The sequence below is a fragment of the Fusarium vanettenii genome (genome assembly GCF_000151355.1).
Source record: "Fusarium vanettenii 77-13-4 chromosome 10 genomic scaffold NECHAsca_52_chr10_4_0, whole genome shotgun sequence".
Taxonomy (NCBI): domain Eukaryota; kingdom Fungi; phylum Ascomycota; class Sordariomycetes; order Hypocreales; family Nectriaceae; genus Fusarium; species Fusarium vanettenii.
Genome location: NW_003315837.1, coordinates 38,740 through 60,358, shown reverse-complemented (window position 1 = coordinate 60,358; position 21,619 = coordinate 38,740). Strand labels below are relative to the sequence as shown.

The 21,619-nt window shown below is 50.5% G+C and overlaps 7 protein-coding genes across 7 annotated transcripts; 4 read left to right on the top strand and 3 right to left on the bottom strand.

The window, feature by feature from the left end:
- Nucleotides 1–1,724: 1,724 nt before the first annotated feature.
- Nucleotides 1,725–3,201, bottom strand: NECHADRAFT_97036 (uncharacterized protein; the record flags this gene model as incomplete). Its single annotated transcript, XM_003041084.1, has 7 exons — nt 1,725–1,757; nt 1,816–2,244; nt 2,307–2,331; nt 2,382–2,524; nt 2,575–2,649; nt 2,703–2,832; nt 2,885–3,201. 7 exons carry the CDS (start codon nt 3,199–3,201, stop codon nt 1,725–1,727), a joined length of 1,152 nt encoding a protein of 383 aa, XP_003041130.1.
- Nucleotides 3,202–5,150: 1,949 nt separating this feature from the next.
- Nucleotides 5,151–6,325, top strand: NECHADRAFT_51213 (uncharacterized protein; the record flags this gene model as incomplete). The annotated part of the gene is made up of 3 exons (XM_003041118.1): nt 5,151–5,416; nt 5,483–5,576; nt 5,636–6,325. 3 exons carry the CDS (start codon nt 5,151–5,153, stop codon nt 6,323–6,325), a joined length of 1,050 nt encoding a protein of 349 aa, XP_003041164.1.
- A 274-nt stretch (nt 6,326–6,599) lies between these two features.
- On the bottom strand, nt 6,600–9,983 carry NECHADRAFT_97034 (uncharacterized protein; the record flags this gene model as incomplete). Its single annotated transcript, XM_003041083.1, has 2 exons — nt 6,600–9,317; nt 9,489–9,983. 2 exons carry the CDS (start codon nt 9,981–9,983, stop codon nt 6,600–6,602), a joined length of 3,213 nt encoding a protein of 1,070 aa, XP_003041129.1.
- Nucleotides 9,984–10,626: 643 nt separating this feature from the next.
- On the top strand, nt 10,627–12,172 carry NECHADRAFT_51188 (uncharacterized protein; the record flags this gene model as incomplete). Its single annotated transcript, XM_003041117.1, has 3 exons — nt 10,627–10,742; nt 10,796–10,946; nt 11,009–12,172. 3 exons carry the CDS (start codon nt 10,627–10,629, stop codon nt 12,170–12,172), a joined length of 1,431 nt encoding a protein of 476 aa, XP_003041163.1.
- Nucleotides 12,173–13,625: 1,453 nt separating this feature from the next.
- NECHADRAFT_51180 (uncharacterized protein) lies at nt 13,626–14,417 on the top strand (the record flags this gene model as incomplete). The annotated part of the gene is made up of 1 exon (XM_003041116.1): nt 13,626–14,417. The coding sequence occupies one exon, from the start codon at nt 13,626–13,628 to the stop codon at nt 14,415–14,417; it is 792 nt and encodes a 263-aa protein (XP_003041162.1).
- Nucleotides 14,418–15,031: 614 nt separating this feature from the next.
- On the top strand, nt 15,032–17,346 carry NECHADRAFT_86172 (uncharacterized protein; the record flags this gene model as incomplete). The annotated part of the gene is made up of 2 exons (XM_003041115.1): nt 15,032–16,575; nt 16,629–17,346. 2 exons carry the CDS (start codon nt 15,032–15,034, stop codon nt 17,344–17,346), a joined length of 2,262 nt encoding a protein of 753 aa, XP_003041161.1.
- A 485-nt stretch (nt 17,347–17,831) lies between these two features.
- On the bottom strand, nt 17,832–19,829 carry NECHADRAFT_51230 (uncharacterized protein; the record flags this gene model as incomplete). Its single annotated transcript, XM_003041082.1, has 5 exons — nt 17,832–18,684; nt 18,781–19,373; nt 19,439–19,545; nt 19,643–19,711; nt 19,781–19,829. The coding sequence occupies 5 exons, from the start codon at nt 19,827–19,829 to the stop codon at nt 17,832–17,834; spliced, it is 1,671 nt and encodes a 556-aa protein (XP_003041128.1).
- Nucleotides 19,830–21,619: the final 1,790 nt, after the last annotated feature.

The following is a 21,619-nucleotide window of genomic DNA, read 5'->3' as shown; positions in this document are numbered from 1 at the left end:
CCTGATCCTCAAAGCTTGGGCTGCACTGGTCTTGAAACGCCAATGCTACATCGAGAGGATTTCCAATTGATGTTGAAAACTGTCCCAAGAAAAAAAGAAACCGTCTTCCTTGTGTCAAGTACAGCCTGCTAGGCTACCAGGAGTGTCATGCAGAAAGTCCAACCTGATCAATAAAACCTGCATTGGGATGACGCAACGTGCATCGTTGCTCATGGCAATTTGATGGGCCAAACATTCCTCGAAGTCGTAGGCAGCAACCAACAAGGCGCAGCAGGCATACTTTGGCAGTCAAAAATTGGTTGTTGGTTGTGAATGCAGTCTGCCCTCAGGATCTAGACCTGCCTATCCCCGCAAGGTTGCGCGATATGAGTGGTCAAGCGTCTCCTTCTAACCCAGATGAGAAAGTGTTGCGCCATTCCGGATACTCGGCCCCGGGTAACACGGCTCGACACAGCCACTGCTCGATACCATTCAATGTACAAATAGAGGCATGCTTCTTCTCTCGGCACTGCTTCTGTCTTTCAGCTATCATTCGCACCAGAGACCCTTTACTTGACACCAACAACTGATTCACAAGCCCACAATGCAAGAATTCGACATGGAGAAGACTCGACAGCGCCCAGTCGAAAAGAATTGGGCGCAAAGGATCATGGCGGCAAGTGGATACTTTATCCCACTCCTCTTCTTTATCTCCAACATTCTTGAGTGGACTCGAGAGCATGACGAGCATACTTCCTATCGCTATCTCACGAATGCCCTTGCCTTTCTTTCCCTGTTTAGTACTCGTCTTATAGGCTATTGAGTCTGCTCATCGCTTCCTGGAACAATGGGGCATAACGTTTGGGACTGGAAGGCTGCGTATGTTCCGTCCAGGATGGCGTGTCTTCCTTGCAAATGAAGGGGCGCTCTGGTAAGGCCTTTTTCCCATCATGAGAGCTTAGTCTAACTGATATGTTCATAGGACCATCCGGCCTACTGCAAGGTGCTGTTAAACGGTTGGACCCGAAACTATAGGCTTGCTAGTTAATGAAAGATACCCAACTCTCGCTATTTTTTGTAATCCATCTGGGCTCGAACTTGAAGTGATTTGCCCCTACTCAATGTTTGTTTCATAGTCTTTTATACATGTAGGCAGTAATATTACTGCTGGGGCTTGGGATAGTTGTTCCCTATCATTTGCCGTGATGGTTAGTGATAGCTGCCTTGTTTAATGCTCTGACGGAGGAGAGAAGAACAACTGGGTATGGTGGCAAAAAAGTAATTCTCAACGTTGGGACAGAAATAGAACCTTCGGAAGCCACGCCTGTCGTATTCCTCTAAGCAAGCAGTGTTAGATATCTTGGCTTTGTTGGTATCGACGATAGATCCGTCGATGATGACGATGAAATTCCTGCGTATCGCCACGTCAAGTCCAAGCATTGCTGAAGCGCTTCTTGAAAAGTCAAGTTAGAGGTGCTGAGATTCTGTCATCGAGAAGAAGAATACTTAGGCCTGAAAGTTCAATGACTCGTGGTAGTAGTCATAGAAACCAAAGTCAAGGTTGCCAAACGGAAGCCAATTACTTGTCAAGACAGCCATCACGTGTAAAAACTAAACACAAGACAAGATAGAGCAAATTAATTTTGGTCGAAGGTGATGATCATTGCATCCCTCTGCGGAGTTTCATCTTATGTGACGCTTAACATACAAGAGACGAAGTCCTATCCTAAGAAGCCAACTTGGCCTTATCCAGACCAGTTGTTAACCGACCAGTGAACCTATTTACCAAGTTAGCTGACAGGAATAATAACAGTCACAATCGAGGAGGGCGCTCACATAGTCGGCATCAATCTCCTTCAGGCTGCCCAATCCGAGATTGGCTCCGTCAACAGCGATTTCCCTCTTCAAAAGCTCAATAGTTCGCTCGACACCCTCTTGGCCGAAAATGTTCGAGTACATGAAGGGGCGGCCAACACCGACAGCCTTCACTCCGAGCGCCAGCAGCTTAAGCACGTGAGTGCCATAGCGGACACCGCCATCAGCGAAAACCTCGGTCTTTTCAAAGACCTCGGGTGCCTTCTTATAGATGTCCAGGGCGACCTCAAGGGCAGAGGGAGCACCGTCGAGCTGACGGCCGCCGTGGTTGGAGAGGACGATAGCAGGCACCTTGTGCTTCACGGCGAGCTTGGCATCCCTAACACTCATAATGCCCTTGACAATGATGGGAAGATCAGTCATGGTCTGGAGCTTCTTGTAGTAGTCCCACTAGAAGGAAGTCAGTAGCGGAAACTAGAATGGCAAAGCTTCTTGATTGGGAGCGAACTCACGGTGATGTAACGGTAGGTAGAGGACCTAGGGATACCAAGTTAGCAGGGTTTATCAATGAGGAGAGGTCTACTCACGACAAGCTCACGTCAAGGCGAGCAGCACGCTGTCGAGTTCCGAAGGTAGGAGCATCGACAGTGAAAACGAGAGCATCAGCTCCAGCCTTCTTGCTTCGGTCAAAGAGATCTTGGGTCTCGGTGTCGTTTGAAGTCAGGTAAAGCTGTAGGATAAGCGAATGAGCCACCAAGGTCAGCCATCGGGAATGCTTACCTGCTGGAAGACAACCTGGCCCTTGGCCTTGGCGGCGTGGATCTGTTCGATCGAAAGGGTGGCATAACCGGAGGGCTGTTTCATGTGAGCACATAATTCGAAGTTTGCTGGAGTGTCCTTTCCGTTACAATGTAAAGAATGTTTCCCTCAGCAGCTCCCTTGACAAAGTTAAGCTCTGCGTTGGGGTGGCCGTAGATACCACTAGCACAGGGGCTAATGTAGAAGGGAGCCGAGAAGTTGTGGCCGAGGATTGTGGTACTGGACAAGAGTATGAGCTTACGTGGCCTTGACGAGCTAATGGGAGGCTTACGGAAGGGACTCCTCGATGTTGGTCACATCATTCATGACACTAGGGTTGAAGGTGTACCGATTAAACACTTCCATGTTGTTTCGGTAGGACCATTCACCGGCAGCACCATTCCGGTAGTAGGTGTAGTTCTGCAGCGGAAGATAGTTCCTCGCCGCCCAGTCAAAATCAGGCAGGCCGACCATAGAGGTCAACTTGGGTAGGGTGCCCTGAGCAGTGTCTCCAATGACCTCTTCGAGGCCGGTATCGGGCTCATTGAGGAATGGACGGGCTGCCAGAGCACCCGCGGCGAGAGTGGAAGTGATCAAGAAGGAACGCATATTGAAGCCGTGATTCGAGAAAGGAGTGACAGTTGCAGAGGCCGGTACCGGAAATGGTGTGTTGGCTGCAGAAAGATCTTGTTGGTTTGGGTGTTCGGGTACCTTAATATATCGATCCGTGGTTTCGGGATCTTGTGACGATGCGCTCCCCAAGGCCGATGCGGTTCCGAACCAGCATGACTGAGTAATTAATCTGACTTGGCCGCGGAACCGAACCCTAATCATTATTGATCATCTGGATCCTTTACGTTACATGACGTCTTACCCGCGCTCCGCCCACTCTGTTTGCTACGAGGGATGTGACTGGGGTGTCGAGTAGATGAACCCGTTCATTAGAACGGATGAAGGAATCCACTATTTAAGCTTCATCTGTATGCTTTCTCATGCAACCGTTATGCCCGATGGAGCTGCGCCTTATCAATCAGACGATGCCAAGCCATGACAAATAATCCATGGTAGCTTTGTAACTGTGCAGGGACAAGGGGGGCACGAGGCCACTGCAGAAGTGGAGGCATTTATCTGATCTACAGAGATAATCTTTGCTGCAGGTTTTTACTACTTGTATCCTTTCTTGCTGCCCTGGGCTTATATGCTACCACTTATGGTTGCAGTCTTCCATCACGAGGCGGAGCCTACTGTTTCCACCATTAAACAAAGGGTAGAGTGTTACCTCGTTTAGCAACCTGGGGAACAAAGGGCCCTTAAACCTCATAATACTAGCTGCTTTCATCCCATATACGGCCCCTTAATCGCGCAATTCGTCAGGTAAGTCTTGGTCCATGTCGCCATCTCGATCTTTACCTCCCATTGCCTTGTGTACATTGTCCACATTACAAATTGCCTTCCTCACCAGAGAATCAGCAGTTTTAACATGCGTTTTATGCTCAAACTTTGTTGACCACAATCTATTGTGTCACGAAGAGCTTGGGGGTCCTCCTTGTGTCGACAGACCTCAGCAATGGCTACCCCGTGTTGTTGTTAGCCAAAGCTATGGAGCTGACGGTGGCGACGAGAGGTGGCATTGATGGTACGCTCGCCCTTCCAAGTGGAGAGGAGGAGCTTCTCGCAGGAAACTCGGAGCTCGGTAAAGAGAGTGCGGGCCACACGTGGTGATGGTACCCGAGGGTTCCGGATCTCCAGAAGTAATGAAACGCCAGACCTTATCCCTGTGATGATCGTGCGTCTCTAGTGTAGTCGACCTGACTTATATCGAGGCCAAAGCATTTTTCTCTCCTTCCCAGCAATGCCATAACTCATTTCGATGAGAACCTTATCACAGTAGCCGAATAGTCGTATTTGGCGTTAATAAGACATTTCTATCAGGTTGTTATGCCTCCCAGTGTTGGGTTTTGTGTCTGTTGTTGTTGTTGTTGTTGTGGTTGATTGCCACTTCCAGAGACGTCATTCAGACCAAAAATGAGGAACTCCGCACCCGCTTCCCTTAGAAGGAATGCCCGTGAGTTTTCTTAGTGGACAAGGTATCTTAGGATACGTTGCAACAACCCAAGCCGCGCAAGAATGATCTAGGGCAAGGTCAGCACCAAATAATCCGCCAAGGACGCTGTGCAGGGGCTTATTGTACCTCGTCAACAATGGAGTAGTGTCTCTATCTGCGATTGTGCATCCCGTTTCTTACTCAGGGTTTTGGCAAAGTAAGTCAAATCTTACGCCGGCTCTCTAAACTCCCTCCATGTGTGCGAGAAGGATGGAATGACCTCTAACTTGTCACGCGCCAAATGTTCCAGGGATTGTCAAAGTAACGCTATTAGAGTAAACACCAATCTCAATTGAAGTAGGACCGGCCTCGATATCTTAGATGATCATCGAAGGACTCCGCACGGAGCAGATTTCTATCCCCGTCATGCCCACTTTTGACTTCGGCATGATACCGCCTTCGCCGGCAAGATACCGAGCTCCACTCCACCTCACGGTCAAGTCTTGTTGCAAATATGAGCTCAAAAGAGCATTTATCTGGTGTTTATTGGAGGAACCGGCTTCTGGCTCTGAAACCAAGCACCGATAACATCGAATTTGCTAGATCCGCCATGCCTCGTCCGGCCTTTGAAGACCTCCCTCTACAACAGGGCCACCCTCAGTTTTCTGCTTGGGGCCTCTGGGGCAAAGACGATGAGCTCGGCACATTGAATTTGCTGACGCCTGAAGTGAGAAAGAACGCCGCGCAGGAGATCCAAACGGGCGACACAATCCCCCTCAGGTTCGTACATCTTGCCTCCTAACTTCCATGAGATTTCTTGCATCAGAATTGCCTGACACATAACAGCCTCCCATTAGATGCCTTTGTGCAGCCCATGAACCCAGTGCGCAATCCTTGTTCCCACAGAATCATCGCCAAAGGCCACGCCAACGACGACGAGGTTTGTGTTTATCTTGTCTTCTATGTCATAAGGTATCACTGACATCCTCACTCCCTAAGCTGGACATCAACACCCAAGGTTCAAGTCATTGGGATGGGCTACGGCACTTCCCTTATCAGTCAACTTTGGAGTACTATAATGGTGTCACGCAAGCAGACATATCTGGAGAAGCGACAAACCTGAAGATAGGAGTGCATAACCTGGCCCGGTCTACTATCACAGGGCGAGGTGTATTACTCGACTGGTTTGGCTGGTCTCAGCAACATGACATCCGCATCAACCCATTTGCTGCCGAGGAAATCCCCCTTTCTCAGCTTCAGGCTGTAGCGCAGTCTCAAAGCGTCACATTTGTCCCTGGCGACATTCTTCTCATCCGCACAGGCTGGCTCTCCGCTTACCGAACCCTTCCTGTCAACGAGCAAGAGCGTCTACCTCATCGTCAAGTACGAGCTTCTTGTGGCCTCGAGGCGAGTGAAGAAGCTATTCGATGGCATTGGGAGAATGCGTTTGCAGCTGTTGCAAGTGACACTGTGGCCTACGAGGCTTGGCCTAGCCCTCGACCATGTGGCGTGGCAATGCATGAGGTGTTTTTGAGTGGATGGGGGATGCCTATCGGCGAGAGTTTCGATTTAGAAGCGCTGGCAGAAAAGTGCAACAAGGAGAAGAGATGGACTTTTATGTTTGTTAGTGTGCCATTGGACATTCCTGGAGGAGTAGCATCACCCCCTTCCGCGGTGGCTATTTTCTAGATGTGGCTTGAATGGACTTGGGAGTGAACATGAGCTTTTTTTGAACAATGCACACCATCTTTCCAACTATCTTCCATATTTTGACCTATTCGCGGTAGTGACTTATGTCAGGGAAATAGAAAACCTCCCATAGCTGGCGCTAAGCACACGGCCGTCATTGGAATTTCAGCAATAGACGGATCGAAAACGGCAGAGGCGTCATTGCACGATATCCTCTTGCATAAAAACTATCAGAGAAAACGTTCTATCAAATACATGACGCATCTAATCTAATCTACAGCCACTCTGCCTTGTCCGAGCCCAATGGCTTTGGCATTACATCCCATCCAACTTGATGACCCTTGACGGTAGCACTGTGCCTAATGGCCTGCATGGCCCCAAAACCAGTATCCTTGGTCTCGTAGTAGTGTTGTGGTACATCATCGGGCTTCTGAAAATCCTTGGCCTCGAATCCAGTGGCCCCAGGGTATTGCCCCAAGCTGCGTAGATACTTCATCGTTCCAGCGAGAGAGGCGTCTACCTTCCAAGAGCCTCCTTCTATGGCCTGTCGATAAAGAGCTGCAATAACGCCTGTGGCAAGAAAGTAGCCGCCAGCGTGATCGAGAGCCTGGCACGGAGTTGGGCGCGCTGCTTCGCCCTCGCCCGCGTGTTCAGCCTCTGAAATATTCATACCTGAGCAAGTCTGAACAAGTGAGTCATATCCACGCCTGCCAGACCATGGGCCCTCGGGTCCAAATGCAGACATGTTGGCAAAGATCAGATTTGGGTTGACCTTGAGGAGCTGCTCTGGGGATAGTCCATAGGAGGCCAGACTGCCGGGTCGGAAACCCTGCAGGAATACATCGCAATCTTTGATCAGTTGCAGAAGATGTTCCTTGTCCTCGGGCCTTTTAATGTCCAATTGAACAGTGCGCTTGCCCCGGCCAAGGTCTCTGTCCATGGTGGGAAGGTCAGGCAGGTTGGGTGATGTAACCCAGATAACATCTGCGCCATGAGCAGCGAGCGTCTTGCCACACAGAGGAGCAGCAATGACACGACTCATGTCCAATACCCGGAGACCACGAAGGCATCCTGAGCCTTGAGCGGTCAACAGTCGATTCGGGAGACCCGTGTTGTCTCCCTTGGTGAGCTGTTTGAGGGAGATGGGGAAATCGATGAGGGCTTTAGACTGTGGTAACGAGTCCCACTGCTGATAGGATCTCAGTGCGTATGTAGCAAGCTTGCTGTCGATGGCAACATTCTCAAGATCAACGGCAGCCCAAGAGGAAATCTTCTGAGAAAGCTGATCACGAGTTGCATTCAATGGCAACCCCATCAGTTCGAGTATGCCATGTCGGTGGTTGGGAAATGAGTCGTGGACGCGAACGTGACCATCCGAGGTCTTGTGAAGTCCGCCAATCGGGCCCCAGGGAGAAGGAGTAGACTTTCCATCGAGGATGTAAAGCCTCTCGGACTTGAACTCGACGGTTGCATGCTCAGCAGGCACTTGAACATGAGGAACCGATGAGTCGGCGCGTAAGGCTTCAATCTGAGCCGCTGCCAGCGCAGACAAAGCAATTGAGCTCTGGGCCAGGATACCGATCTTGTACGAGGAAGGAAGTTGAGGCTTTCCATCGTCCCCGGGGAGATCGAGTGAGCTGAGCGCTTCGGTAGGGAGGCCCAGACCCTGCCAAATTTCCTCGACTACGTGCTTGGCTGTGAATGAGCTTCGCCCGTATCCGTTGGCCTTGGAGATGCCGTTGGTCCTGGTAATGCCGTCCACCGCACCATTGCTCTCGGGCTTGAAGGCAGGCACCATAATGTTCAGAAGTGGACCATGCTGCTGCGTGCCAAGAGTATCCAACTCGCCTACACTTCCCTGGGCCCATGGTCGCTTGATGGTACACTTCCAGGCCAGTGCAGGCTCAAAGTACATGTTGGTAAGGATATCATCGTCCTTGACTTGGTAGAGCTTCTTGATGGTTTTGTTAGTCAAGACATTGGAGGCTTTGACACGATCGTAAACGTGCTTCTGGTCAAACATGACGTCGAAAGTCATCTCAAACGGCCCAGAGTTCTTTGAACGGATGATGCGTGCCAGATTCTTGAGCTCGGTGTTGTGGTTGGGGACATCTTTGGTAGTGAGGGGTGCGAGTTCGCCATTGTCAAGTTCTTTGAATGTCTTATCTGCCAAGATCGGTAGAGGTGTAGGGGAAGCTTGCGTAGAACCGACTTGATGGCTTGTGATAGGAAACAACGACGTCTCCTCTCCCTCGTTGAGGTCTACCAGATGGTATAGGCTGAACTTGAAGACACCGCCAGCATCCTGCTCGTGCGGTGAAAGAGGGCTCGCGAAGTTGCCTGTGGTAGCCACTTGACCTGGATATGGGAAGTGCAAGATGGATGCCCTGACGTTGTTCGCAATGGTGTGGGACAGCTCCGATGTTGGCGCAACGACCTCACCCATGACGGCTATCTCATGAGGTGTGGACTTCTCAGACTCTAGTGGACCCATGACGCCGTTCTGTCCGTAAACATGGTAGATGAGCCGGCACTTCTCAGACTGGTCGAGTTCAGGGAAGAGATTCTGTGAGTACTGACGGACCCTCTCCAAAAAGTCGTTGATCTGGCCGATCAGAATTGGGTCTCTGATGCCGCCAATGAAGATGGTCCGGTAACCCAAGTGAGTAACGCCCTCGAGCTTCACCTGGTACGGAGTCGTGATGAACTTTGCCCCAGAAACTCGACAGGTCTTTTCTGTGACCTGTTCGTACGATGCATTGTCGAGATCAAGCACACCCCCAGGACCAGGGAGGCGGTCGGGTCTTGTCTTTTCGTATAGCGTATGTGCAGCAACTGACAGGGGAGTACATCGTTCTGCTGGCGACAGAGGCGTGAGATCAAACGAGTCCTTGCGCATGGTGGCAATCATAGACCGCCCTTTGGGAACGGCACAGATGCCGCCGCACTCCATGATCTTGCCCATATGCCATGCAATATCGGGCAGAACGCGCTTGGAGATGGAGAAGGCGGCAAATGGAGCTGGATCGTAACATCGGCCTCCAAGAATAATGTCTGGATCACTGCGAAGAGCCTCGATAAACCTGTCACTTATAGTCAGTATAGTGCTCGTGTAACAAAGGGTTTGTCGTTGAACTCACGGCTCCGCCCCCATCTGGGCGACGACGTCGACGGCCGATTCCACATCTTCTTGAGTCAAGGGATCTACAGGACCACACGGGCCAACACGACCATCGGCTAGACGTCCTTTGATGAGTTCTCGGTCTATCCCCGCCTCGATAGTTGCAATCTTAAATGAGTAACCCTCTCGATCGGCGATCTCGGAAACGATGGCAAGCATTTCAGCGACATGCTTGTTGCTGCCATCGCCGCCCACAGAGCCTATGAGCACCTTGATCTTGTGGTGGAAACATGCGGCCAGAATGGGCTCCAGGTCGCGGATGTACGATCCTCGACCACAAGTCATCTTGCCCATTCCAAGCTTGTATGGTCCGCCGTCGGTAGAGCCACTATCCACGATGATAGCTGCGGGCCTATACTTTTTGATACCATACCAAAAATGATCTGAGTTGTACCCGTAGCCAAGCATAGCATTGGGCGTCAAGATGGAGAACTCATTGGCTGGAAGGCCATCTGGCTCTAGTCTTGACGGGCACATGGTGGATGGTGAGTGCCAACTAACGGAGTGGCCTGCGAACAACTAATGACAAAGGGCAAGCGTGTAGCAGCATAAGATAGCCCAAAGTGGTGGGCAAAGACGCTATGTATGTTGACAGCGGACTGGACGCGTGAATTACCTTGGTACAAATAGAAAGCGGAGGACTTGGCAAATTCCGTCATCACTCTTCGCAATTCATGCCGTAGGATGTGCGGCATCTCGGTATCTGCTCCGGGTGGCGCGAACCCCGACCGACCAACCAGAGTCAAGTGACATTGCCAAGGATCGCGTACGGCATCATGCCGAGCCCTGCTGATCGGCCTTCTCCGCCAACGAAGGAGCCGGTAGTTTAGTTTTTTCGGCTGTTGGTCAGTACCTGCCTCGACCAATCTGCTCCTTTCCACATTTCCCCATGTTCCCCATGTTCGTTCAATATCAACTCATCTCTGGGAAGTCTGGGGCGCGGGGTGGTTCATGTTAAAAGGCCCATCAAGCAACTTCAAGAGTTCAAACATCTTCACGGATCCTCAGAGTTTTTCTCGGCTCTAGCTTGAAACCAACATCCTCTATATACTCATCCAGACTCAGTATGCATCAGCCAAACCCAGCTCCGCACGCAGAAGTTGATCCCACCAAGTCTGACATGGGAGCCAACCATCTTGAAGACGGGCTTGAGAAGGGTGAGAATGAGGAGCTATCATGGACCCGAGAGGAGGAGCGTACAGCTGTCCGCAAGTTGGACTGGTGCTTGATCCCACTGTGAGTATCTCATACCTCCCATCACCGCGGCTCACTCATTGACAATACGACAGGCTCGGATTCCTCTACCTCGTCTCCTACATCGATCGCGGCAACATCGGTAATGCGTATACGGCCGGAATGGGAGAGGCTTGGGGAATCACTTCCGGCGAATACTCGTGGATCGTGACAAGTTACTATATCGGCTACATTCTCTTTCACTGGGTATGTATCCATTCTCATCACCTTGGGCTTCAAGCGATTCAGTTGCTGATTCATCGCCGCAGCTCATCCTTCTCTGGAAGTTTGTCCCTCTCCGTCTGTGGACTGCCATGATGGCCTTTGGATGGGGAAGCATGAGCATGATCCAGGCCGGCACCAGCACCTTTGCCGGCATGATGGCTCTTCGTTTCCTCATTGGAGCATTCGAGGCTGGATTTGTACCCGCCGTGGCGCTTTACATGACCTTTTTCTACCACCGATCCGAAATGGGCCTCCGATATGGCTTGTTCATTTCATTCTCGCCCCTAGCGAACTGCTTCGCCTCAGCCCTGGCATACGGTATTGTTCACGCTAGAAGCGCCATTGAGAATTGGCAGTTGCTCTTTATCGTCGAAGGCATCCCTACTCTCTTTCTCGCTATCCTAGCCTACTTTTATCTTCCGGCTTCTCCAAGCACCTGCAGATTCCTCGATGCTCGACAGAACCAGATCATCGGTGCTCGAGCTATCAAAGGTCGTGGTCAGGACCAACAGGGAAAACTCAACCTCCGACAAGTCTTTGCAGCATTTTACGACTACAAGAACTACTTGCAAGCCGCCATAATCTTCTGCCTAAACACAGCCTTTGGCTCGCTACCGGCCTACCTACCCACCATCCTGACGTCCATGGGGTACACCTCCCTTCGCGCCCAGGGACTCTCGGCTTGCCCATATCTCTCTGCCTACTTTGTCTGCGTCTTGGCTAGCTTCTTCTCTGACCGTGTGCGAACACGCGGTATCTTTGTCATCATTTTCTCTACGATTGGCGCCGTTGGTTACATCCTTCTCGCCACGATTCACACTACTGGGATTCGCTACTTTGCAACGTTCCTTGTTTGCGCTGGTGTATTTCCAGCTGTCGCCCTGACCTTCACCTGGGTTACTGACAACCAAGGATCTTCATCCAAGCGAGGAGCTGGCTTGACCATCTTTGGAATGGTCGGCCAGTGCGGACCTATCCTTGGAGCAAGGATCTTTCCCAAGTCACAGGGTCCATATTATGAGAAGGGCATGTGGATCTGCTGTGGTGTTTTGCTTTTTGCCTCTTTCGTTGCCATCACTCTGAGCCTGAGCCTGCGCTGGCAGAATCGCCAGCGAGACGAAAAGCATGGCAAGAGCGATATTGACCACATCCCCGAGGACATTGCGGATATTGGTGATGCCCATCCTATGTATCGCTACGTTCTTTAAGGGAACGGAGTAACGCGGCAGCTTCACATAGTGTGACTGAGCTGTAGTGGAGCGTCTGCGTTGTGCCAGTAACCACCTAGACGTGGAATGGTTGGATGTCTTGTATCCCTATGATAGCTAAGCTAGAAAACAAATATCAAGGTACTTTCATTCATCGAATCTTTTCCTCTTGGCTCATTCTCCCTGATTCTGCTGTTACCTATGATGTCAGAAGGAATCTAGCACCGCTGATGTTGAAAGACCTGTGACTGCAGACAAATCCATGTAAAGTAATTTTGGATTTCAAAGTTCTATGGCGCAGCAAGGAGATACGGTACGAAGAATTGGCTATATGAAGGCCTAACAGTGGCCGAATTCGATGTATAGGATATTGAGGAGGGTAGCTCGTTTACCATGCTTATCTCAGAAGCCCGCCATCGTGAATGAGCACAATCAGTCGCCTCAGGACAGAATTTTGCTTGACATATTATCCTCCCTGACTCATGGAGGTAGGAAGAGTAGTAGCAAAACACTCTAGAATATCAGCAATCCCTAAAGCCTGTCGCTTTCCCCACTCCAAGTTAGAATAGCAGTGATTTGATGAACACAAGTTGTGTTGCATTCTATTCGCATCGCCAATACCTTTGCTTGGCGCATTCGGGGCCGAACTTGACGAGGGCTTGTTGGCGAACGCTTCGGTTTTTCGGCATCAGATTCCGAGTGCTCTTTCTCCATCTTGAGGAAAATCTGGGGTCATCCATCTGGGGTTACGACTCGCGTAGGGCGGAGGTGTTTCCGGGGAAATTCCTCCATTCTTGTCAAGCAGCTGGAGAGCAAACTCTTGTCGGATTTCTCATAAATGCCCAAGAAAAACATCATGAATGAGACACCACTTGTGTCATCACCATCTCGTTTGATACACTATTTCTTCTTACCTTATCCATCATGTCAGCCAGAATTACAAACATCTTGACCTTGGTTTCTGCCTTTGGTGGACCATGCAGCGCTGCGGTGTTGCCATCCCACATCTCTGGTTTGCTGGTCGGACCCTCTATCGTCCAAATCGACCCAGCTCTCCAGAACATATTTCCGGCCGAGAATTTTAATCGCAATGTCACTACAAGCTGGTGGGACACCGATGTTGTTGATGGCCCACCAAATTCCTCGGCATTAAAACTCTTGAGCAGTCTCGAACAGGCGAACTTCATTACGCTTGATGAGAGATTTTACAAGGTAAAGCTTACACGAAACAAAAACAAGTGACTAGTTTCAACATTAATGCTGACGTTTTTATCAGTTGCTCGGTGTAAAAGACTATCAGTCGCAGAAAAACGTTGAGGTCATCTTCAACTTCCCAGAGGGACCATTTTTCGCCAAGCGAATCGTGCATGATGGAACAGTCTACTCACCCGAGTGCAACTGCATCTTTTTTGCAGAGCTACATCCTCCCAAGGAGGGCTACTCGGCAGATGCAATGCCTTGGGTGTGGCGGACGAATCTGAATCACACGCCCCCGGTCACAGAAAAGGTCTACCCTTCCCCACCCTTGACGATGGCCAACGGGGCGTATTACCATAATGGTAGCGTCTATTGGGCACAGGAAGGGAACTGGACTGTGCCCGGAGGCATCGTCCGCATGAATCCCCTAACCCTCGAGACTGAGGTAGTTCTGAACAACTTCTTTGGTCACCGTTTCAACAGCCCAAATGATATCATCATCAAGCGCAATGGTGTTGCATTCTTCACCGATGGATACTATGGCTATGATAACTTCAACGATACGCTCAAACCAGAGCTAGCAAACGGCGTATGGCGGTGGGACATGCATACTGGTAGCCTCCGGGTGGTGCTCGGGGCAGGTGGTGGACCATTCACGAACCCCAACGGGGTGGCTCTGAACCTGGATGAAGACAAGCTCTTCATCACTAATCGTGGCAACACTTCAGACAACCCAGCCGGAGGGCGGACCATCTACCAGTATAGCATTTCTCCTACGGATACGGGACTTTCGGACGATCGTGTTTTTACCTACGTGGATGCTGGCTTTCCCGATGGCATCAAGGCCGACAGTGAAGGAAGGATCTACGGAGCAGTCACAGGTGGCGTCCATGTATTTGATGCGGATGGCACTTTCCTGGGTATCATCCGGGTAAAGACGGGAGACGTTGCTGTCAATATGCAATGGGTGGAGGATACACTTTATATCGTGGGAAGAGGGCACCTGTACAGAGTGAACCTCAACACTACAGGCTCTCAGATGTATTAAACTACGTGCCAGAAAGCCATTTGGCACGGCAACGATCATCGGGGGGGTGCCATCTCTTCGACTTGTAAGCAGCGCAGATGTGCAGGTCTGAAGTCATAGCTGACTAGGTAGTGCACTGATTTGAGCCTAATCACGAAAAGAATTTCGTCTTAATCCTTCAGCTTGTTTAATTGGACTTGGTTCTCATATCCATCCATACACTGCAAAGTTCTAGGATGTAAATCGTTAGATGTACTTCGTATTGCTTTTATAAAAGGCTAAGGAACTAAGCTATTTACCACCATGTATTAAGCCACTTGGTTTTTCAGAACTCACACTTGATAAATCTCAGTGGGTTGCTGTAGGAATACGGCAGGATTTCGCAGACGATGTCTCCATCATGAGAACCGTTTCCCCAAGTCTACTTTCCAATCGGTGGTTCCCCGCAAATTCCCCCGCACTTTGGTTGGGGCATCACGTGCCGTACCCATCCTTCAACACCGACGGAAAGATGCCGAGGGCTCGAACTGACTTCCTCCTTCGCAAATGATCAAATATTTCCCCGGCTGCTCTTCGATATCCTCTCAATCTTGGAAGCCGAACTCCTACCCCTATATCCGGCTTGGCAAACCGCAATGCCGTCAAGTCCGAGCTCAGGTCCCACCCCCGATGTCGAGATGTCCGCTTCTTCGGCTTCTGGCCCGAGACAAACCAGTCGTGGAGCCAGGAGGTACGGCTTTGCCTGTGCAAGGTGCAAGTCCCGCAAAATCAAGTGCAGTGGGGACCAGCCGGTGTGCAAGGCCTGTCAGAAGAATGGCGAGGATTGCGTTTGGCCATCTCAAGACTCGAACGAGTTACGACTTAGACACGCCAATGCTCGTATCCGATGGCTGGAAGCTTCTCTCCTCAGGAGGTCACGCTCCCCCCAGATTGACTTGCCGGGCGATGCTCAGCCTACCAGAGCATCTCCCCGGCAATCGACTTGCACGGTGGCCAATACAGACACGAGTCCAGCGGTGAGCACCACTACGTCCTCCACAGCAGCTGACGTCGCGTATCCATCTTCCGCGACCGAGATTTGGTTCCAAGTTGGTATTGGAGAAGATGGAGGCGTTGTCTATAACGGCCCAACTAGCCGGTTCCATGCTGGTGCATTGGAGGAGAGCAGCATTGTGCCTACCTCTGAAACTAGTAATGTCTCAACCCTCTCCGTTTCGGAACCAAAGAGAGCCGCACAAGTTGAGACTTTGCGATCTCAGTGGTCTTTGATGGACTCTGCCTGGGTTCCTTTAATTCAAGCAAAGCCCTTGATGAATGGGACAGGCGTCGAGACCAAGGTTGGCATGGCCCTCCTAGACATATACTGGACGTGGCTACATCCCCTCCACAACTGTGTTTACCGCCCGTGTCTCGTCATGGATCTTGCTCTAGGTGGGCAATACTGTTCCAACTTTCTTCTCATGTGCATCTTTGCGCTGGCAGCGAGACATCTCCCCGAACAGGACTTGTCCTGTCCGGATATCGGGAAGGGAGAAGACTTTGTTAAACGAGCCAAGGAACTTCTTTTACAGGAAATGGCAGCAGAAAAGCCTACCATACCGACAATCCAAGGCCTCCTTATCCTCGGAGGACGTCAATGCGCCGTAGGAAAGAGTTCCGAAGGTTGGCTCTACACGGGCATGGCAATTCGGATGATGATCGACATTGGGCTTCATCTCGATACCCCTAAACTCGCCGAGCTGCAGCGCTGGACGCCTGCAGAAACAGAGACCCGGAAGCGGTTGTACAACTCGGCATACATATGGGATAAGACCTTGAGCCTTGCTCTTGGGCGCCCTCCCTCGTTGATCCGACGCCCATACCCCAGCACCGACATTCTGGACAAATTCGACGACACTCGGGATTGGGAACCTATCCACGCTGTAGAGGTTAGCAATATGTACACGCCAACACCATCATGGAATAGTACAACATTTTGCACCTTTTGTCAACTTCACGGACTCACAACAGAAATGATGTTGCTGTTCTCGAATACCCCAAGCACTGAAGACTTTGCAACAAACATCAACGATCTTGACGCCAGATTTCGGGCTTGGCACGATGAGATGCCACCATCTCTTAAGATCAGCGATGTCGAGAATCTTCAGCAAAGCCCTCCGCCCCACATCATATCACTCAAGTAAGGTTTTTGATGCACCTCTTGTTCATGTTCTATCCACCTGACAATCATAGTCTCCTGTATCACGCATTACATATCCTTCTGCGCCGGCCGTTCTTGAGCTCTCGTGACTCTTCGCTCAGAGCTTCGAGCACAGCCGTATGCGTTTCACATTCGAAAAAGATACATGCCATGTACAGTCTATATGCCCGTACCTTTCCTCATCGGCTCATGACCTATCAAATAAGCTATTGCATCTTCTCGGCTGCTACAGTCGAAGCACAGATACTAAAAACGGCAACAAGCCAGGCAGAGCGGGGGGATGCAGCAGAGAGGCTGGCGTGTGCCATCCGAGTACTTCAAAATGAAGCAGCCCATACACCAGGCAGTGGCAGGAGTCTGGATACAATTCGACGAATGCTCAATGCTGGTTTAGCGCAACCTCTCTGCAGTGGCGATAGGGCCAGTAGATCTAGCAGTGCTGTTCACAGACAGCTACATACTGCAGCGGATGGCGAGTCTGATGGACTCTCCCGAACAAGAGCACATTCGGGACCAGACGCCCCCCAACCCTCTGCTGGCGATACTTCCAACACCTCGGAGGACATTTCGAGTTTCGTCATAGGTCAAGACTGTTCATGGTGGGACCAAACAGGATACACAGGGCTCGACACTGGTGCTGGATTTCACCCCGACTCCTTCTCATGGGGAATGGCAAATGTGTTGCCACAAACCCTGAATGTTTTACCACCGTCTGATCAAGGCTGGAATGCTTATGGGTCTTTAGGATAATGGCCTGAGGAATTTCTTCCATGGACAACCAACTCACTAGGAATGAGCGTCACAAAAATAGGGCCGCGATGAAATCGGACTCATGGAAGGAAAGGGGGCAAATGTGTTGAAAGAAAAAGGGCTTGGTATAGCGAGAACGAATTGGATCGCGTCAGCGAGTCCGTTAACACTGAGGAATGAGCAAAGGAAGCAGGAAATGCTGATCATGTGGTGTGTGTTCCTGGAGATTCTACCTATCACGATGTGAATTGTCTTGGAAAATCGCATGCAGTCTGGGGCAACAGTGGTGATCTCCTAACTTTACAAAATTATGTCACTGGTGAAACAGCAGAGCAGGACTCTCAGACCGGAGATTCGGTTCTATGACGCAACGGCATAGACCAAATGAACATGAAATATGGGCTTTGTGGGGTTCACTACGTGCATGGCAGAGATTTGAATGGGAACAAGATTAAAATAGTTATTTGAAACTTGAAAGGCAGGTCTCATACCCACGCCGAATTTCCATTATTTGTCTTGATTTGTCGACACTTGTTAAGGCTGTCGTTGTCGTCAGAGAATTCCATAGAAACGAGAGAGGATGGGCCTCCCGAAACCGGCCGGCTGGTGCCAAGGCTGACTGGCTGATGAAGACAGTCCGTCGATAAGGCATCCTGGTTGACTACCACGGAGCTAGTTGGTAGTGCATCAAGAGATATGCACCGAAGCTCGACATCGTCTCTCTTTACAGGCGCCTTTCGGATATAGTGATAGAAGATATTGAGGGCAGGGATTGACAGTCCGTGGGCGACAATGGAGAAGAAGACAAGCCAGTAGACGGTCGGTGCCATCGCTCTAACAAGGTCCGTTTCTTCTTCATCACCATCTCCATCGCTGGGAAAGAGATGGCGGGCATGCTCAACATAAAAGACAGCTCCGGCACCAATGGGACCGAAATAACCCATGAAAAGTGCGTCTTTCCAGTTGGAACAAGCTGCCGGCATCAGTTTGTAGAAGGCAAAGATCGCAGGCAGCCGTCGGAAGATGAGAACGAGAAAGCCCAACGCGAATAGGCGGCTCCAGGTGATGCCGGTACCGGTAGGGTCGTTAAAGTCAGACCATGGCAAGATAGTCCCAATGTACATGAAACCGCCAAAGTTGAGTAAGACATCAACGCAGGAGTTGACTTCATCGTGGCGGACCTCAGTCTCCCGCAGGTAATGGCCATCCCAGTTCAGCGCACTACCCGCAACGAAGCAGGCCAACAGGTCATCAGTGCCTATAGCACCGCAAGTGCCAATGATGAATAACGCCAGGGCAGTCGGAAACAGCAGATAAGATTCGTTGTCAACCCTTTTCCTAAAAGATCAGTTAGACTTGAGAGAACACTTGATAGCAAAGTACAGAGTAGCCAAGTGAGGAGCTGCAGGATGCGATAGTTGCACAATAACTCACCTCCTGAGTGCAAAGCGTATTCCTTTGCATGATCCATACCCTATCAGAGCCCCATACGCAACCGACAGGAGGATCATATAGAGCCATGTCTCGACGACCCAGTTTTTCATGGCCTCCCCAACACCCCCTCCCAGACGACCGACATCCTCAGATCGTACCATCATGGCATTTGTAAACTCACCAGTCTCCAGGCTGTCTCTACCATGTTTATTGGCTCCTTGGATGTCTGCATGTCGGATCAGATAAGTGGCGAGCATCAAAAAGGGAAAGCCAAAGCCGTCGTTGGCGCCAGCCTCGGAGGAAATGAGGTCACGTAGCGGTCGTGGGACGTATTTATCGGCAAATGGCCCCTTGGCGATGGCTTGCGAGAGGATAGGGTCGGTGCATGTTACGCAAGAACCGATAACGAGAGCCGCCAAGAAGGTGACTTTGGGTATAGTGACCATGATGCAAGCCGTTGTGCATAGCCACATTATAGTCATGACCGGTAGAAGGCACAGGGCCATTTCTTTCCATCGCGTGTAATTGTATTTGGCCGGAAGCTGGTATCCTGCGATGACCAGTTGAACACCGATCATGACACGCATGGTGCCCTGAATTTCACATGTTAGCACTGCAGGAGCGCCGTCGACGTCAAGATGGGACTGTAGGGACAAACCAGTGTGATAGCATTTGTCTGACCTGGGGTGGCAAACCCCCATTTCTCACTCTCGATGAATTTTGCAGATAAGGGTCCAAGAGCGATTCCGAAGATGACAGCAGGTACTAGAAATTAAGAAGGTGAGCTGGAGCACTATGGCCATGTGCGATCATGTGGTGCTGAAGGGGCAAAGAGGCCAAGAAACGGGTGGTGGGAACTGACGAGCTTCGCCCAAGTACCAAGCTTGCTTTATCTTAACGGATATGATGCCATAGAGAACAGTGAAGGCGCCTAGGAAGACGTGAGCAAACGATCAACGATGAGAGCCAAGAGGAACTAGAGAGGAAGTCAAGTACGGACCAAGGACGCCAAGGACGATGTTGAGTTCGCTAACATTAAGAACAGGCATCCTGAATTAATTAACAAAAGGATACCATGCGTCAACAAGTCAAGACGTGGTCTATGGTAATAAGAAGGTGGAATGGATAATAAGAATAAGACTATGAAGAGAGTAGCTGGGGTAGGAGTATGGGGGACAAGGAAGAGAGGTATTGGCGTTGCTTAATAAACACCCAGGTAAGACTGGCCGCGTGTCTTAAGGGCGCTTCAGGATGATTGACATGAGGGATAGACATGAGCCATGTCGGGACGTCGGATGTGACCCGCAGCAGCTTTCCTTAACAAGACGAAGATTTTCTCCTGCTGAATCGCGTCCTGACTCGACAATTCTCGAGAGAGATATACTCTTTCGCCCAGAAAACAGGGGACGCACCCGGTTCCCAGTGTCTTTTACTACCTAGTTTAGTACGTTTCCCCTGGAAATCATGGTCCTTTGGACATGGGTTCAAAGCAATACGAAGCAGATAGTTAACTAGGAGAAACAGGTGAGCTTTCCTAACGAGACTGCCAAGAGTCCGTCGTCAGGTTGGTCAGAGTCGTGACGAATGAGCGTTCACGCGAGACATGGATCAACATAACCACCGAGGGACGTGCGGTTAAGGTTACCTTCGCCCCCATGTTGCTTATCTCCCGCCAGATCTAAGATGAAATTGGGTTGGCGATCCCAATAATAGAACCCGAAAGGGAGGAATTACATCAATCTTTTAATAAGTCGTCGCAACCTTTACTGAACAATGAATGGTGATATCATAGCCACACACACACGACATCGCCCTTGTCCATTGATATGTGGACGCAAAACATAGGGTAAGATGGCGTATACGCCTCCAGAAGTATCCGCTTGGCCGGGTGTACAAGTTTCGACAGGTCCAAGGTCCAAGCCGGCAAGTCTGCTTTAGAAAGAAAAGAAAACTGCTGCTGCAGAAAGAGAGTTGCTGACAGAAATACTCGGTGGCTATGGGGGCAATATGGCGATAACGGCTCCGGGCTGAAAGGTTTGAACAGTATGGAATGTGTCCGCCATTCGTGGTGGACGATAAGGGCGCAGAAGCTAACCCCTTACTTCTGAAAAATGCGCCGAAGGGTGAGGTGGCTGTTGATTAGTGCGAGACATTCTATAAGCTAGTGGTACGCCTGCTCATGTGTCTCGCAAGGGTTAGCAGCCACTGCCCCTTTTTTTCAGCCCAGCACCGCCAGGGCTCTCAGCCTGTTAGCCTGTCTGCCTGTTTCATCAATCAGCGGATCGACACCCCTCCGGTTATGCTTAGACGTTAGTCAAAACCAGATCTCACCTTTATGGGGATAAGGTTGTGCTTCTTGCTACTGTTACTAGCCTGGAAGAAGTACGAAGACAGAGCGTATGGCATTAATAAGATTGATTGCCTTTGTCGGGACTTCTTCTCCCCCAATTTCTTCCCTTTCCGCTACATCCCCGTTGTGCCGTGGAGGCTGAAAACTTCGAGTTATCCCGCATTAGGGTGAGGTGTGGCTGATGAAAAACGCCTAGCCAAGACGTCTCGGTAGGCCACCACGGTCGCTTCCACGCGCACGCATCGTGAGGAAGGGATGATGCCATTTGCAGCGATAGAGCAGCATCGCCATTTCTTTAAAAACTAGGGGCATTATGAACACCGCATCAGCCGGTCTCTTGCAGTAACCACCCATATCCAACCGATAACAGCATGGATTTTACAGATTCCCACTCGTGTGTCGGGCAAAACTGGTTCTGTGCCTTGTCACAATGGCGAGCGTGACGAGGCGTTCTAGAGCTCTGTGGCTGTCTTGGCGCCAGCTGGAGAT